Below are 18,742 nucleotides of genomic sequence, written 5' to 3'. Positions count from 1 at the left end.
TTCTGCTGGCAGACATTTGACTAAAGTATATAAGGCACAAATAGGTAGTTGACATGATTTTTTTTTTTATGGATAAGTCTGGTATCAGCTGAAGCAAAAATCCAGCTTAAAACCGCCTAATGATCTAGTTACTTGTGCAATGAGTCTTATTTTTCAGCCCACTTCTCCATGTGAATTAGCATTGTTGCTACATACGGTGTATGTCTTTGCCCATCAGTGATACTATTTTCATAGTGAAGTGCTGAATAATCAACAGTTTTGTTGAAAACCTTAAGCTAAACAAGGGTCTTGTAAACATCCAGGCTTCTGCTGTGTAAAATGTCTCTTGAATTAGTAGAACTTCTTTTCTGTTAAATACTGTTATGGCACTTCCAAGCAAAATGAATTTTTATTTCTCGTGTAAAGCACTAGGTGTTTTTAGCGTGGAAGACATATCTTTAAATTAAAGTGAAGTTTCTCAGCACTATTACTTGATAACTGAAACACAGGAAACTTTTTAGCTTGAAATGCCCTGTTACACTGTGATTCTAAATAGATAATGCCTTAAAAGTCCCGCTAAATACTAGGAAACAGGTGGATCCTTAGCATGGTGTAGTGTACTCCTTTCCCTACTCCTGAAACTTCAGGAAGGAAGCATATCTGAGAGTGTGTTAATGTCTATAGCACATCTGTGCCTTCCTGCTGGTTTCTGTCTGAATTTGGCTCAGCCAGGACTTGTCTTGCCTCTGCTGAGATTAAATAGGCTCAAACTCTCCTCTGACACCACGCACACATTGCCTCACCTGTTTGTGTGCACAGGCCTGGCAAAACATGACAGTGTCAGGAAACCACTTTTTTTTGCCATTCACACTCACACAATTCCTTCCCCAATGGTGATTCTTCTGAGGTTACATTTGCAAAATCTGAGGTGTGGGTACCGACCCAAGAAGTATCTGAAATTCTGGTAAAAGGAAAAACAAACCGGGAAAAAACCCCAAACCATAAATCAATAGGGATATGGTTTGACTGTCCAGCTCAGACTCAGTCCTGCAAGACACTGCACATATCTCAGGAGAAGCAGAGTGCCACCACTGTCATTAAAGCATTCTCCTGTGATGTTAGCCAGAGCCCTGCTGGGCTTCTTTTGGAAAATACGGCTATGGTCATTGGAAGGGGGCTGAAGGCGCAGTAATTATACTGCTGTCAAATCAGTTTGAAATGTTTTGACACAAATGCAAGTTGAATCTAAATGTCCATCTCCATCTCAATGAATTTACTGAGGTTTAAGCAGAAAGCTGTTAGTTTCGATGTTGGCCTGCTGACAACAGGGAATGGAATGCCTTTTGCCTTTCCATTTGCCATTGCTGTTAGTCCTTGACTGCAAGCAAACAGCACCCAAAAGGCAAATTAACAGACATGTTTTGCATTTCTCCCACTGTGTTGAAAACTGCCATGGATATGAACGTGTTTAATAATCACCCTGAGACAAGTTTCATCTCGTGATGGCTGTCCATGGCACTAAGTATTCCATTCAGCTTACTGCTGCCAGGAATTATACCCAGGATATTTGCAACGTGCTATCTCCAATCCTGATTAGATTTTCTTGCACTGCTAGGATTCCTGTAAAAAGCCTGATGTTAGGAATGTGACGTTATTCCACCCAATTAAGGTGCAGTAATTGTATAGTGAGCATGTTCAGAAAGTGTCTTGTGAAGCTTCTTTAAACCTGTCTTTGAAATTTCAGATCTGAGGGAGGATTTTATCTGAGCCTTAGTAGCTTTTAACTGCCTTACATTTAAGGTACTTGGAAGTCTGGTGAGATTCTTTTTTTTGGTGATGCCTCTGTTACTGGAGTTCTTTATTAATGTAAGCTTTAATTTTTCTAAAATTCAGTCATAAATACAAAAAAGGTTGATCTGACACAAACCCTTCAGCTGATGTATCTTTGCAGAAAAAGAACTACTTCCAGACAGGCATTGCAAAAATGTGGTTAACTGTGGAACTTCTATAAATGCACCAGATAGAATTCGTTATTCACAAATTAATTAATTTTTTGCCTTTGTCAGAATAAAAAAAAAAAACACTTCTATTTTGTGTTCTGGTGCTTTTTGTATTGCTTGAGATTACCAAGTCTTCTTCCCTAAGTGGTATCTCTGGATTTTGTTTAGCACTTCTTCCATGTGTGTTGTTAATTAAATATGCTACAAGTTATTGATGAAATATCCCTTTAATATCTCTGGCCATCTGTAATCAGCACTGAATTAGCTGAACTGGTGGTAAGATCCCTCCTCCATCATCCTGTTCCTATTGAAAGAAGTCAGAGAATGGCTTGTTTGAAGTAGGCTGGAGGAGTCACAATTTCTGTCTCCTCGGTCATTAAAAACAAAAGGAGAGAGAACAAGGAAATAGGAAAGAGTTGTTTAAATGCACAAAAATGATGGCACAAAAAGTAAGTGCCTGATCTGACCACAAAAAACTTTCTTGAAAATCTGTTAAGGGTTTTTTGACAGACTGAATGTGAGAGTCTGCATCTGCCTTCAAATAGAAGTCATGAAAGCAGAACTTGTCCAGTTCGAGCTGAGTAACATGATGTGAATGCTTTCACTTTTTTTTTTAAGTGTCCAAAGTGCTTTACAATATCAAAGCTACAATTAAAATATGCATGTTAGAAAGGATAGGAGGTGAAAATAATAATAAATATAAGAAAATCACAATCAAAGGAGCAGTGATGGGTCAGGAATTTTCTCCTAAAATTCCTTGCTTCTCAGAGGAACATTTCCTGGCTGCCTCCTACCTTGCCTTCTCCACTCATTGTGTCGGTTATCTTTATTCTGGAATGAAACTTTTTTGTCTAATGATCCGTGTTAACCCAGTGGAGCTTGCTTCCTCCTATCTGCAGTGTGAGTTAGATTTGATTCTTATAACTAGATGGCAGTAATTTTCTTCCCCCACTTCAGGTGAGCATAAGCTCATGTTGTCAACTCTGTAATGCACAAATTGTGCAGCTTCCAAATGATGGAGTAGCTGAAATCACAGCTGTTAATTCCTGTACCTGTAGCTGCGTATCATATCCATCACCAGTGCTCTTTACTTTGTCTCATGCTTTAGCAAGCCCGTTTGACAAGGATGAATCTAAATGAGAGATTCAGCGATCTCACTCAGTAAACAAGATCCTAGTTTCTCTTGGCTAATGTTCATCCTTGTATTATTTCCTTGTCTCTGCAGCTTCCTATTGTTGAAAAAATAAGGATCATTGCTCAGAAGGTGTATGGAGCTCAGGATATAGAGTTGTCTCCCATTGCGCAGTCACAAGTTGATCGTTACACCCAGCAGGTAAGAACACCAGGGAATTATGCGGACAGGCACTTGCTGGATGCGAGTCTTGGGAAACCTCAGGGTGTAAAATGTTCTCAGACTGGAATGTTAAGTCAGGCTTTGCTGAAAGGCGTGAGCTTCAGTGGTACTGAACTGTGGAGGTCAGTATGGATTGGTTTAGATTCCATAGAACAGAATGGTTTTAACACTGAAAGCGATCTCCTGTGAGATATGAACAGCATTCAGAATACTTCTGAGATTGTCCATGAAACTGTACTTTCTATGCAGTGTGGTAATTTTGGGTTACTCTCTTAAACATGGTAACGGCATATCTGCAAAAGTTGCATGACACTTTACTGTGCCGTAAATCAAGTCTCTCCTGATGGGAGAGAATTTGCTGAAAGTCCTTGCAAGGAGTTTGAAAGATAAGCTGAGATTTTTCCTTGAGTTTCAATGCTTCCAGATAGTTGTTTATTAAGTCTTATCAGAGGAACAGAGCCACTAGTGTGACCCAGGTACAGCACAGAAGACAGAAAAGTAGGAGTGAGACTAATTATGAAGATTTACACAGCCTTTTAAAGATATTTTAACCAATAGTTACTAAAAACGTACATGATTTTCACTTTCCTACCAATTATTCAGTAACGTGGGCAGGAACTGTGGAATTCTCTATCCAATCATTCCAAACTACTTTTACTGCAGAACATGGAGTAGTAGAAGAAGAAGAAGAAGGTTTAGAGAACAACAACAATCCTCCATTTTGATATTTTTTACTCTTATCTATTTACTACAAAGAGAAGCCCAAAACCTCTAAATTTTTCACCCTGTGACAATCTTACATAGTAATCTATCACCTAATTCACACCACTGTATTTTCTAGTTCTTGGCACTCTGTGTTCCTACAGTTGCAGCTAGCAAATACAACCGATTTTAGCATAGGAGTATTCATTTGTGCCTGCAAAGAAGGGTTTGCAAACACAGCAGGACCTGCGCACAGCTATGCACATCGATAACAAAGGTCCCAATATTTGTAAAATATTTTGATTTCTTTCTGTTCCTATTATTTTCAAGGAGTTATGAGTACTAGAACATGAAATAGATCACCTATCCTAAAGTATGTGGGAGCATGTTACAGTTTGAAAAGTTTTGAAACCATGTGGAGAGGTGAATGTGGAATGGCTTCTGGATATAAATGTGGCTGGAGACTTTCTGTCAGAAAGTAGAAACTATGGACAATATATTAAGGAAAATTCCTGAGTAAACTTCAGCAACTTGGTCAGACAGGCAGAAGTGTAGCCATCTTCCCTATAATGCAAACATCCTAAGAATTAATTTGATTTTTCTAAATGGAAAAGATTACTTAGTGTGCTTGAAGAAAAATAATCCATGCCTTTATTTTTTCCTGCTGTGATTCTTTAATCCATTTTTTAGTCTAAATGTTAGTAGTGTTAGGAAATATTTTCACAATGTCATTAAAGGGTTGTCAGTAGTGGGTGGCAGAGACAATTCCCTGAAGCACGGCCTCTCCTCCTGGCCTTGTGAACTGGCCCTGTTTGTCAAGGAATTGAACAGAAGAGTAGAAGGTGCCTGACTCAAGATTAATCAATAACTTGGAGACAATTAAGGGGGGAGAGCTGCTGGGGCACTTTTCCTGATTTTCTCCCACATTTTCAGTAACTAGTACACTGGCATTAGTGAAGTGGGTGCCATCACCTCATGCAGTTTTTGTTTTGTTTAAAAACAAAGGAAAGAAATATGATTACCATCTGTATTTACCCCAAGAAGCCATTACTACCCTTAGAAAATTTGGGACTCTGAATCCTGGTCTCAAATTGGTGTCAAACTAGGTCGTAAGAGCCCAGAGGGAGCTGCTGTGCTAGAGTTTTATTAAGTTGGTACAGGTTTTATGTTAAGTGAGGTACCTGTTGTGGACCCTTTCTGAAAACAGCACACTTTAGCTGTTGCATAGGCAACTTTTGCACCTAACTGTAGGTTGAGAACCCACTCTAGAAGCTAGGTATCACTACAGCCAAGTCTCTGGCAACAGAGGCCTGAGGTGAGAGAGAAAAACATGTATAAGACCATATTCAGCCCACTTCTGAATTATTAGCTGTTATAAAACAGCTTGTGGACTTTAGGGTTTCCAGAAGACACTGATAACAAAACAAAAACATAATGTGTCTTTACTGTGAATTTAAAAATATTTTTCTTTTTTTTTCCTTTTTTTGACAGGGATTTGGAAACCTTCCCATTTGTATGGCAAAAACTCACCTATCCCTCTCCCATCAGCCTGAGAGGAAGGGTGTTCCCACTGGTTTCATTTTGCCAATTAGCGATGTGCGAGCCAGCATTGGAGCTGGATTCATCTACCCTCTGGTAGGAACGGTGAGTGCAAAGTATTCTACTCGATAACTCCCCTTTGACCCAGCTTGACAGGGAAGTGCATTTCCTGTTTGTGTCTAAAAATAATGTGTAGAACCATGTGAGTTCTTGTTTTTGTATAATAATCTTATCCTCAAACTTTTCATAGCTCTATGCTGATAGGAAAAGATAATCAAGAAAATGCAATGTCATGTAAGAGCTTTGACTCTTGGGTCTGAGAGAATGGCTCTTGCTGTTGTTTCTGTTGCTGTTGTTTTTAGGTTAGTCTAGGGTATTTAGGCACCCTAATGCTGCAGAAAAATGAATTTACTTGTCCACTGCCTTTTCTTATTCAAATTGCTGACCATAAATAGCTAGTTAGATATTTGTATTCTAAATTTTAAATCTTTCCTCCATCATTACAAACAATTTTAATGTATTTAGATTAAAGGAATTGTGCTGGGGAATAGAGTAAGCTTAAAATAAGTGCTCTTCAGCTGATGAGCCTGATCTGCTCCCAGTCTTTGTGAACATCACTGCTGGTCCTGTAAAACTAAGTTATAGTGGAAAGGGGTAGATTTCTAACTGAAGAAATAATATCACATTCCTTTTCCTTTTTTAGAGATTTTAACTATGAGGTGCTAAATAGAGGCAATCGTCATCCTTTCTTCCTACCCGTCCTTACAAGTACAGACTCGGATTCGGAAGCTCCCGATACTTTCTTCCCTTACAGGCCTTATCAAAATAGCTGAGAAGTGAGTTGCCTCATGCCTTCTGCCAACCACGCACATCTTAATCCAAACAGCAGCTGAACTGCATCTGACATCTCGTAGCTAGAGTTATTACTTACATGTAGCTGATTCATGGGATGGTGCGAGAGAAGGGATGCAAAAGCCATTGCATTTCCGGAAAGAGTACTCTCCCAATGTTATCTCATCTTCCCAGAGCACAGCCTGATTTCCTTGTGTAGCAGTACACTTAGGAAAGGTTGAAAATTTCTAATCTATTGTTTTGAATTCCCTCTGAAACAATCAAGTGTTTGAAACAAGGAAGGAAGTACTTTCTGACCAGGAGGGTTCCTGGAGTTCAGGAAAGTGTGTCATTTTAAGTCACTGGACTTGGGGATATGCTTTCTTTCTGCATGACCACATTATGCACATCCACCAGAAGCAGAGTGCAGCTGTGTATTTAAATTGTGTAAGACCAAATTCCAATTACTGGTGACAGGATAAAATTTGTCAGAACTTCTAGTATCTCCTTCATGGCCTGGATTCAAGTTTGCACTGCAAGTTCTGTGTCATGAAGTTATGAGAAGGAGTGCATGTGAGTAATGGGCAGCAACTAATTCAAATCCATGAGGGAGCTATTCTGTTGGATGTCAGAATGAAATATTCTTGGGTTGAGCTTTGTGAATGAGTCACACCCTGCATGCTTTGCTACAAACTAGCTGCAGTTCGGTGTCATAAATCCGTAGAAACTGTCCATAGGAGCAGTATAAACCAAACAATTTCAAGGATTACCTCTCATTTTCTGTTTCCATTTAGAACCAAAAAATGCAGTTCTTATGAAGGACTTTTTATATATGGGATTTCTTATAGGAGGAGAGTGTAGAAAATACATCTAAGTTAGTTAGCCTGACTTTGGTGAGAGGTTGTACTAGTCATGGAACTTCTCCCATATCCCAAGCTGGGTAGGCAGTATACTCTGTGTTATGTATTCCAAGAGAGTTTGTAGGTGAGGTACTGTATAAACATAAGATCCCCAAGAGGTAAAAATGTAAATACATGGACATCGATCACTGGTTGTTTGGAAAATATTGCTAATGCTCAGGAATGTAATGCTCAGGAATGTGGGACAGAACACTTCTTGGAACCATCACAATTGCTACAAATCAGAATGAATGAATGAATATGAATGTATTCCTAACATTGTTAGCACGAAATTCTTTCTTTAGAATTAAATTTATAGCAAGAGGTCCAACTTGCTGCCTTTCAGAGTGGAGACTTGTGATCATCATGAAACAAACTCTCATAGTATAATTGTATGACTACTTTGGAGATCACTTTTCTAATTTGCCACCTTCAGATTATTTGTGTGCATTGTTGTCAGCAACTAAGTCTTAGGGTTAGTGTTACTTTTTAAGTTGTGCAAGAAGAAGTACTTTTGACATCTGGTTTCAAAACTGAAAGCCTTCCTTTGACAGTGCTCTTACTAATAAAGCCATCTGAAAACGTCTTCAAGAATAAAGCAAGTGTAAAAGGGCATGTCCTGAGGCCTTAAGGTGTCTGGAAGCCAGTGCTATGGGTAGAGGGATTACTGAAATCCCAGTGACAGCATATAGTGGAGACATCCAGTCATGACAGTGGATTAGATTTCTTTATATAGGAAAAAAAGAAGGAGCAGCATTTTTTTTTTTTTCCTTCCATCGCTTGCTGGCTAATTGTATTAATGGAAAGGTTCCTTAATGCTTAAGCTGCTCAGAACCTTCTTACAGCTAAGACCTTTTCTGATGACAGGAAAAAATGATATTTTTCATTAAAGTTGTAGTGATAATTCTGATGCTAATTAAATGTCAAACTCCATTCTCCAAGCATATTTTTTACTGGGCGAACTTCTCGTATTCTAGCCTGTCAGAATTTATCAGTAAAGCAGGTTGTTAGAGTTCTGCTCCAATGTAATTGGGAAGAGCATTACAAATGAGAGCGATAAGTACTGCTGAAGCATAATAAACTATCTGCAGTAACTAGCATTTGTAGTTTAGCCTTGTCACTAGCACATGCAAAGTAATGAGATTTGTATTTATCCCAGCGTTGATATGCAGTGACTTTTTTTTAAACTAAATATTTAGCATGTTGTCTTCATGTTCTCTAAGCAATATTTGGTTTGTGTTATGGTTGGCTCCAGTTCCCATACAGCATGGAAGTCTTTCCAGGAAAAATGAGCTGGGCCTTATCAGAGGAAATCAGCAGTGAAACAAGAGGTGTATTTAATTAACACTGGCACAGGTTTTATCCAAGTTCCCTGAGACTATGACCCAGAGGGCTACATCACTCTCACAGGTGGACTGTTGACATCATTGCTTGGCTTAACAGAGTGATGGCAGGAAAGCTGCTGGAGTATATGTAGGAAACCAGTGAGGTCATTCACTAGCAATGCTTGGGTGGGGAATTATTAGATTTTTTCTAGTATGTGTGTTTCTCTCCACACCCTCCCAAAAAGCCCTAGCAGTTTGGTGCTTTCTCACATTCAGCCACATTTCCATTGTTCTCTTTCATGTGAGTTGCAAGAATGCAGGAAGGTCATAGGAGTAAAACGTGTTGTCTTTTGCCTTTGTGAAGTGATGCCACCAAATCACTGGTGCAGGTAATAAATCTGTGTTTGAATCACAGTGAGATTTTTAAGTATGTACTACTCCTCTCCAGCCATGCACTTTCATTTTAATGGGTTAAAGTTACAGGCAAGGTCACTCTGAAAATATGTGGAGCCTTTGGAGTCATGCCAGCTTCCAAATTCTCACAATGAACTGACATCCTTCAGATATCAACATATCTGAAGAAAGGTCAACCTATTACAGAAACATTTTTCTCCTCATGGAGAAAGAAGTTCAAGTCTCTGGAACTAGTGCTGAAACTATATCCTCTGGGAAGGAACTCTTGGGGTGACCCAGTGTAGTTTGAAATCAGTGTATGGGAGCAATAAAGCTCTAGTTCCCTTGTGGGTGAGAGCCAGGACTGTCCTGCCAAAGTATTACCTGGATATTGTAAGAGGGAAAAGACCTTGAAAATAAATATTTTTATTAATAATTTCAGAAGGAAAATATTGTTCCCTGTTGAATAAATTTCTTCTTTCTTAGTGGTTAAGAGCTTAAGAAGTTTTGAGAGAGTCTATTGAACATAAGCTGGAGTGCAGGCTACTTGAAGTGAAATTGCAGTTCTTCAGTGGTTCATGATGCCCAGGTTGTCTCCAAACTGTCATTTTGTCACTTCTCTCAGGTGCTTTTGTGGGACAGATGAATAATAATTGTTGGATTGCTCAACTCATCCTGATGATGGTATGTTTCAAAAACATTAACAGTGGTGAGGTTTGTATTTGCTTTGTAAAACATTTAGCTTACAGTTCAATTTTATATTGTTTACACGGGAGTTAAGCTCTGCTAGGTATTCTGATCACTCTTGGTCCAAAAAATGTCCCTGATGTGGCATTTGACACCTGCCTTTGGTGTTGTATAGTTGCTGTGCTGCAGCAGTGGTCAGAACATCTAGTTGTGAAACCTAGGTGCTCACAGCCTCTGCGGGCTGGTTTTGAGATAACTGCAATAAGTGTGTAAGCAGTAAGAGTAAAGGAAAGCCATGAAGTTCAACTCATGTAGGAAAGCAGGTTAACAATTTTTTAGTTCTAAATTGAAAATTGGTAAGAGGGAAAGAAAAGCTGTCCTCTCTTAGATGATGTGCCGTTGTATCTATTACAGTAGGTGTCATCCCAATGAGGGACAGAGGTTTTCTGAGTTACAAAGGGTGCCTCATTCCTGTACAGTGGCCAGCTATGCACACGTGGAAATGCTGAATAATAGTACACTTGGTGGAGGCTGATAAATTATTCAGGGTAGGGTTGATGGGCTGGGGGTGACTGATGGCTGGAAGTGAGAGTAGGGACAAACAACTTCAGTTTGTTGTGTCTAAAAGCTAGAGGCTGAGAGATTAGTAGGCTGAGGATAATGTAACAACAGGAGATCTACTTCTGGCCCTTGGTGGATTGCATGACGTGGTTGTGATGGTATTGGGCTGGCTGGAGAGGGGAGGGTCTCTGTAGATGAGGCAAAAGTAGTCCTAAGTGAATGATTTAGCTGAAGGGCTGAGGAAAAAGTTGTAGATTATAAGGGAATGGGGTATGTGGCAGCCTTTGCAAACATCCCAGGTGTGTGGACTATGAGGCAGTTAAGATTCAAGGATCGCTACGGCCATTTGTGATCAGAAGATGGGAATAGAAGGTTAAGGGCAGGATTGGAAAGATGGGATTGGCTTGGAAAGGCAAAAACTGAGAGTTGTATCCTCCAATGGGAGGAGATATCTGTAAAATGTTTTGAAGACACATTCAAGATGTACATGGAGAACTGGAAGAGGACACTGAGGTAAAAGCCACAAGGGTTAAAGAGATTTGAAGATGGTCCAAAGCATTAGTTAAAACAATGACATGATGTAAGATCTGGGCAGGAAGAAGTCATGTGAGTAATGGATGTAGTTATGGGAGAGCAGAACATGCCTTGCTGATGACGAAGGATTTTTTTTTAATTGAAGAGGAAAAGAGTAGAGTTTAGCTGGCTTGAAGATATCATTATCATTTCTGTAACTTTAGAAAGTGCATAGAAAAGAATGTTTTTAAGTGATAGAAATGTCCATGTAGTCTGTGCATTTACTGTTTACTTTGTCCATGGAGTCTGTGCATTTACTTTTAAATTGATGTGGATAAGCCAGTGCTTGTTGGAAATACAGAGTAAATATACTTTGCTTTGGATCACTGTACCTCCATGCCATGGCTGTGACACAGGCGTACGGTAAAATACTCTCTTACAACATGAAACAACAGCCAAAACAACCCCACAAAACAGCCTCTCTCCCTCCTCTGGCATTTAGAAATATCTTGACAGATAATGGAGACAAGACACTTACTTAGATTCTGTATCGTTCGTGCTGTCTCTCTTGGCTGCTGGTTGTTTGCTAGTAAGCATTATTTAACCTACATCATAATAATGTACCATATATTCCCTCTTCTGAATGAAACACCACGTTCCATTGCTGGCCAGATTAAATTTGTAGCTTCTTACTGCTTATTCCACCTAACCTTACATTCCTTGAGGACCAGCACTTGTAGTTAGAGAAATTAATGTGTGGTTTTGCTTTGTTTTCTACTGAGAAAAAAAAAGAAGTTTTGTATGTGTGTGTGTTATTTCAGTGAATTGAATTGTTGAAGGAAAACCTGTTGTTTTGGGGTGGGATAAAATCATTAGACAACAAATCGAAGAAGAAAATAGACCCTGTGGTTTGGTAAGCTATTTCATGTTTAGTTTAGATGATACTTTTTTCTTACTGCAACCTCCATTATAAGGAATTTCAGTATGACTCTTGTGAAATTATTTCTTTGTATCCAGAGTATCCACTATTTTCCAGAATTATTTTCCCATCTTACCATATTTTAAGCCTTGTCAGAGAATTTTTTCTATGCAAATGTTTGAATTTGGTTCCAAGCAAAATTAACTTTTTAGTGACAAAAATCAACCAAATGTATTTGTTGTATCAATCAGGTTTCCTTGGTCATCTTTTCCAAGTATATTTATATTAAATACATCTATAGAAATGTAACATTATGTTCAAGCTCTTAAACATGTCAGTGTTAACCTGAAGTAGTTTATCTGAATAGGTAAACTTAAAACTTATTTACAAGTACAAGAAGTGACTTTCATGTTTCACTTTAGCCAGAAAAAGTTTCACACTGATCCCCTGAAAATGCATTTTGATTTTTTCCCATCTCTTGTGGGAATTTTACCTAACCTCCTTTGCTTTGCATGCAGAATGGCATAGAAGGTATGGTGGATCAGAGCTGCTGCAGAGGAATTTCTCAGACTGGTATGCCAGGATCACAAGTGCTTGAGCACATGTTTTCAGTTCAGATGAGCTGACTATGGACTCATTGATCACGGGTAGTGCCTGGATAGTGGGGACAAGTTTGAGCGATGCTGAACCAAGAGAACTCCTTATGCTCTGAAACAGTTTTTGTTCAGTGAGGCTGTGAATGCCTTGCCCTCATCAGTCAGACCTGAGAAGTTGTATGTAATGAACTCAGTGCAGCTGTCTGAGGCGTGCAGATGCCATCAGTGTAAGCAAATGGGAATCACCTGTAGGGCGCATGGAGCCAAAGGGGCACCTCTGGGAAAGGGTCCTCTGCTCAAGGCCTTCAGAGAGTCTGGGAGTCATTAAGATCCCTGCTGTCTGTTCCAGTGAGACCTACCTGTGATCATAACCACTTTGGTTATGTCTTCTATCTGTTTCATTTCCATGTCTCTGATTTACAGTGCACAATCCCAGACGAGGATGGATATGGCTGCATCAGTTAAGAAAGGAAAAAACCAAGAGACTTATATTCCATATGGAGAGCAGGGTTCTTTGAATAATGTACATTACCCTATTTGCATGAGGCTTGCTTTTAGCAAATATGTATCAGTTAAAAGTGGGAAGTGCAATTTGGACAGAAGCTAGCACCAGTTTTGGACAACGGCCCTTGGATTTTGTGCATGACTTCAGACATGAAGAAAGAGGGATGTTGCAGTGGAAATGCAGGCACGTGCAAGTTCAAGCAGTTAGTGAATGCCTCTTGCCGGGTGTTCTGCAGGGCAGAGAGGGAAGTGGGTGGGTGAATCATGGCAGCTTCTCTGTGGTGCAGCAGTGCTGCCTGCCCACCCTGCTCTTACCCTGCTGCTCTGACCGTGCTGGTTAGCACACCTGATGTGTGTCCAGAGCAGGTAAATGGCTTTGGTTAAGAACTCATTCAATCAGCCTGGTATGTGTGGACTTTGATCAAATGTGAAGAGCTCAGCAATCAGTTTATGGAGTGCCTAGAAACAGCAGTGTTAAGGGTTTGATTGTGCTATCCATACAGAAGAGGTACAGACTTGAGCATTAGAGAGGGCATCCAGGTATTTCTTCCCCCATTCATGATATTCTGTGTGACTTGCTGTGTGAAGAGGCTGATGCTGCCAGACGTGGGGGTCACTGAATCTGATTGCTTTGGGGTAGGGTGGGCATTGCTGCTGCCTGTCATGGTTCAGTGTGGTAGCAGCAGCCATACTCCTGTCGCTTCCAGCTTTCTGCTGTTCCTCTGTATAGGGAGAAATTGAAATTATGTTTCTTGCTTCCTATTTTTGTTTGTTCAGCCTGATAAGCTCCTCAGTTGAAGAAATTGCAGTTTCTGCAAAGGTTCTTTATGGCCCAAATGGTAAATTTAGAGATTCAGCCATTCATTGAGGAAGGAGTAGCTACTTTTTAAAATTCCTGTCTATATGCAATTTTTTGATGCTCCCCTAAAGGAAAAAAACCACTGTCCTTTCAACATTCTTGCAGATGCATTTTTCAAATGGTGATTCACAGATTTTAAAAGCATTGATACCTTGGAAGCAGCAAAAAACTTTACAGCTTGGATCAAGTGACTGAAAGTTTTCCAGACTGTCCAGTAAGACAAACTATCTAGCAGATGTAGATAGCTGTATATTTGAGTTTGGCAACTTACTGTTACTGCATCTCTAAAAATGATTTAAGGTTGATAGCTGGAACCTAGCTGGAGGCTGCAAGTCTGTGAAAGAACAGTTTTATTGAGTTCTGGATAAATGAGGTGAAAGACGTTTTGAAATTAATGTTCCCAGCAACTTGCTTTCTTTTGTTAAATTCTGAAATATAAAATAAATAGTGTGCTAATTAACATTAAAGAGGAATGACAATTTGTGCCTTCTGGTCAAGGGATTATCCTTGTTAAAACAGGAAATGGACTCTGATTTCCTTTTTTTAAGTATTTTCTCCATAAACTTTGTATGACAATGTGAGGTTAAAAATAGGTTATACTTTTACATAGTAAAATATATATCTATTTTTAGTTAAAAAATAGCTTTTATGGGGAAGGAAGGGCATTTTCCAGATTGCTTTATATTGAAATAAATGCATCCTGCATTTGTTATGCACAAAATACTATTTACTGAGAAACTAGAAACTGAACTTCTCTAAAAATCACATTGTGATGTGGATCACAGGAGCTATAATACTTAACATTTACATGCTATCTCTTTGTATTAGTAATTTCCTAGAGAAGCAAAATTTTGACATGGTTTGTTTTTTTTTAAAATAAGGAGTACAAACAGTAAGGTTGCCCTGAAAAGTCTGGGACAGGACAAGGAACCAAATTCACGATTTCCTGGCCTGCGAAATCATTACATGTTTATGTCTAAGAATGTGAAGAATCAGTATGGGGTGTTTCCACTGGAGTAGGCTGACCTACATTCAGTGCACAATGCTAAAAGATAAAGTTATGCTGCTACTCCTCCCCTGCTCCACCCACCCGCCCACATAAAAATCCTAAAGCATTTCCTGAGATATTCCTCATGTGTCCCTATTTAAAAGAAACCCCAAAAGGTACAAATGCTGGCACACTGAATTTTGCCTTTGATAAGTGGTAATGGGTTTGCTTTGAAAAGAGCAATCTTTCTTTACTTATGAAATTATGAAATGTCATGAGTAGAGAGTTACCTTTTCACTACCTTGGCCTCACCTCAAGTCCTGTGTGCAGTTTTGGGAGCCACAATAAAAACAGGATATAAAGCTATTACAGAGCATCCAGAGGAGAGCTATGAAGATGGTGATGGGTATGGAGCAGAAGCCTTATGAGGAGCAGCTGAAATCACTTGGTTTATGAAGTGAACAGAAGAAGAAGAGACTGAGGGGAGACCTAATAGCAGTCTACAACTTCCTCTCTCTGGTGACCAGTGACAGGACCCAAGGGAATGGCACAAAGCTGTGTCAGGAGAGTATTCCCAATGAAACAGACTAGATAGTGGTGCAGTCTGGGACAGCTGCAAAAGATCTGAGATATGGCACCAGATGGGTGGGTGTTCACTTTCACAGCAAAGTCTGGCTTCTTTGAAATAATTTTGACTCTTACCTCCATAACCATCCAGTGGATGATAATCCCATGCTAGCTATGCCAGTGCTTGACATTTTACAGGTTAGTGCCTGGCAGCTGTACATTCAGCTTTTCTTGAAGTCATATAAAAATGCCTGATAAAAATGGAACATTCTTTTTAACTGGTTTCACATATTTAATAGTGTTTTTTAATAACATGTCAAAGTTTGGAGCTAGTAGGCTAAACAGTTTCTCTCTAGGGACTCCATATTTTCAGAAGATAAAATTCTATAATTGCATGATATTTTAGGCTGGAGTGCCTGACCACAGCATCTTTCTTTAATAACTATGTTTCTTTAGACAACATAAGGAGCTGGGCTGTAGGCTTAATAAGAAAAGATAGTGACATGAAGAAGTTCAGAATGAGTTATTCAGTCTTATATAGGAATGCTGCAGTTGGAAAGAAAGTATTTTAGAAATGTTAAAGTTCTACACGAGCTGTCCTACTTCAAGCTCAGCAATGCTCTGAAGACTTTGAGTCTAAACTTAACCTCAGAGTGCATAGTTTCAGGAAAAGTAGTGAGAATTAGGTAATCAGGTCATGGTTCCTTTTCTGCACAGCCGCTCAGCGGCTATTTTTTAATGTCACTTTTACAGGTTTTTATTTCACTTTTTTTAGTTGGAGACTACATGTCTACAGCAATTTTAAAAGGGTGGTTGAGTCCAAATCAACTGTTTCTTGTTTTTACAAGCATGCAAAATGGCATAAAGCTACTAAGTTTCAATAATTTAGCAACCAACACATCAATTATTAAACACATGGAGGCTTGTGATAGTCACAGAAATATCATTTATATCCCCTGCAATCTTCAGAAAATCTTGCTCTGATTCTCCTTAAATTCTGGTTTTATAATCAAAAGCAGTCTATGAAGAAACACTGGGTATGTGTAGATGAGAAAGCTGCATTGTTGAAAGGGAAGGGATTGTATAATACCTCTCACTGAAGTGGCAAATCTCTTGTATCTTGTAAGGCACCTACCAGGCTAACACCCTACAAATACTGAATATCAAGTGTGTCTTGAGGTAGCCTTCTGGTTTCACTGTTGCAATCAAATGAGCATACCATAAGTGAAAGCAGCAGAGAAATGTGGGTAATGTGGTGCCTTTTAGTAAATCATCAGTAAACTCTTACACTGAAATGATCTGGTTTTGTTACTTGCTCACTCAATAAAAACAACCGGTAGACTGAGGCTGGGAGTGACAATTTGTCACCTGTAGAAACCTGTTGTACTGTTTCTAGTATTTTTTAAGATTAACTTAGATAAGGGAAAATAAACCTTCTGGCTTAATTTTACTCTTCACTTGTATTTTTTTCACAAAACAGCATGAAATTCAGCACCACTTAAGAGTTCCTGCTTGGCTCCTTGATCCTTATTTTCAGTCTGCTATGAGGAGCAGAAGTGCTGCTGGAGAAGTGTACTTGGGGACACCTGAGACTGTTGAATCTCAGTAGTGTTAGTTTATATTACACTTTTTCTTTTAGGCAACACTATCCATATCATAATATGACAAATGCACCCCCAAAAACGAAGTAGTAAATGTCACATAGGTGGTATCACTGAGTTGTTTTTGCTCAGTTCCACTTGCAACACTTGCCCCTTGCTGCTCAGAAGTTACTGCATTTGCACAGCTCTCAAAAACTGCTGGGGCTCAGAAGTGAACTGCTAATCTGAGGGTTTGTACAAGGAAACTGTACAACAAAATCTGTGACTTTTACCTTTCTTTGATTCATTAAATAGCCCAAAATACAAGGGTCTGGTTATTTTGCTGGAAAACAAAAGCTGGTTTGGTATCTTACATGCAGTATTGTTCATATTATGAGACTGTAAATGCCTGATTTCCGTGCTCACAGAGGCATCTTCAGGCTTTGTTCAGCCAGTGGTTGTTCAGAAGGCTGTCCTGTAGATTTTTCTCACTATCCAGCTCATGTTTTTGGCTCAGATCCAATTTCAGGTTTCCAAGAGTGTTACTACTATGCAGGATATGTGCCTGTTTGAAAGGACTTTGATACTGCTTCTGTTCTCCTACCATTTTACTCTTTTCATAGAATCACAGGATCAATTAGTTTGGAGAAGACCTCTGAGATTATGGAGTTCAACCTATGACCTAACATCACCTTGTCAACTATGGCACTGAGTGCTACATACAGTCTTTTCTTAAAGCCCTCCAGGGATAGTGACTCTACCACCTCCCTGGGCAGTCCAATCCAATGTCTAATCACCTTTTCTGTGAAGAAATTCCTCCTAATAACCAAACTGAACCTCCCCATGCACAGCTTAAGGCTATATCCTCTCATCCTGTTGCTGGTTGCCTGGGAGAAGAGGCCAACTCCCTACCTGGCTACACCCTCCTTTCAGGGAGTTATGGAGAGCAGTAAGGTCACCCCTGAGCCTCCTCCAGATTAAACACCCCCAGCTCCCTCAGCCGCTCCTCATCAGACTTGTGCTCCAGACCCTTCCCCAGCTCTGTTGCCCTTCTCTGGACATGCTCCAGCCCCTCAATGTCCTTCTTGTAGTGAGGGGCCCAAAACTGAACACAGCACTCAAGGTGCAGCCTCACCAGGGCCGAGTACAGGAGGGACAATCACTGCCCTGGTTCTTCTGGCCACAGTATTTCTGACAGAGACCAGGATGCCTTTGGCCTTCCTGGCCACCTGGGCACAGCTGGCTCATGGTCAGCTGCTGTCGACCAGCACCCCCAGGTCCTTCTCTGCTGGGCAGCTTTCCAGCTGCTGTCCCCCCAGCCCGTAGCACTGCCTGGGGTTGTTGTGATGCAAGTGTAGGACCTGGCACTTGGCCTTGTTGAACCTTCTGTAAATACCCATTCAAACCCAGCCTTAACAGGGAGTACTGCTCTTGTATGCACTGTATCAGTATCCAGAGCAAATGTATGTGCTATACAGTTCAATTCCTATTCAGCTTTGCATTGACCAATTTTGAGTGGTATCTCTTTCTTGTTGAAAGTGTTTTAAGGATTTCTGTGTATTCATGTTGAAAAGGCAGTTTTCCACCCATCAGTTCATACGTGTTTGACTTAATTCATAATGTTATTATTGGAGGTGGAGCGCAATGAATGGAGCAGTTGTCATGTGATGTAAGAAGACTTTCCTTATAAGTGCAGAAAAATGTAAATTGTGGGAATGAACTCGTTGATAGAAGGATGCTTTTAGTTTGATCATCAGATATTTGTGGAAAATTTCTCTATAATTGGCGAGATTTCTGTTGACAGTTGAGAGTATTAGGAATCATCATTCGGTTGTTTATCCACATTTTGTTTGGATTGTGGACTGCATTGAAAATGAATGCATTTTTTTATCCATTAAAGCACGCCTTCATTGTGTTCAGTTTTCCTACATTTCATTGCAGAAAAT

The 18,742-nt window shown here is 39.7% G+C and overlaps 1 protein-coding gene across 2 annotated transcripts in view; it reads left to right on the top strand.

Moving 5' to 3' along the window:
- Nucleotides 1-18,742, top strand: part of MTHFD1L (methylenetetrahydrofolate dehydrogenase (NADP+ dependent) 1 like) — a 149,160-nt gene that overhangs the window by 95,353 nt on the left and 35,065 nt on the right. For both annotated transcript variants that reach the window (XM_069010665.1, XM_069010666.1), the window contains 2 exons: nt 3,205-3,312; nt 5,527-5,679. In XM_069010665.1, coding sequence (XP_068866766.1) covers nt 3,205-3,312; nt 5,527-5,679 — 261 coding nt within the window. The remainder of the gene's footprint in view (nt 1-3,204; nt 3,313-5,526; nt 5,680-18,742) is intronic.

The sequence above is a fragment of the Aphelocoma coerulescens genome, chromosome 3, assembly GCF_041296385.1.
Source record: "Aphelocoma coerulescens isolate FSJ_1873_10779 chromosome 3, UR_Acoe_1.0, whole genome shotgun sequence".
NCBI lineage: Eukaryota > Metazoa > Chordata > Aves > Passeriformes > Corvidae > Aphelocoma > Aphelocoma coerulescens.
The sequence above is the reverse complement of the archived record's forward strand: the minus strand, read 5'-3'. Positions and strand labels throughout refer to the sequence as shown.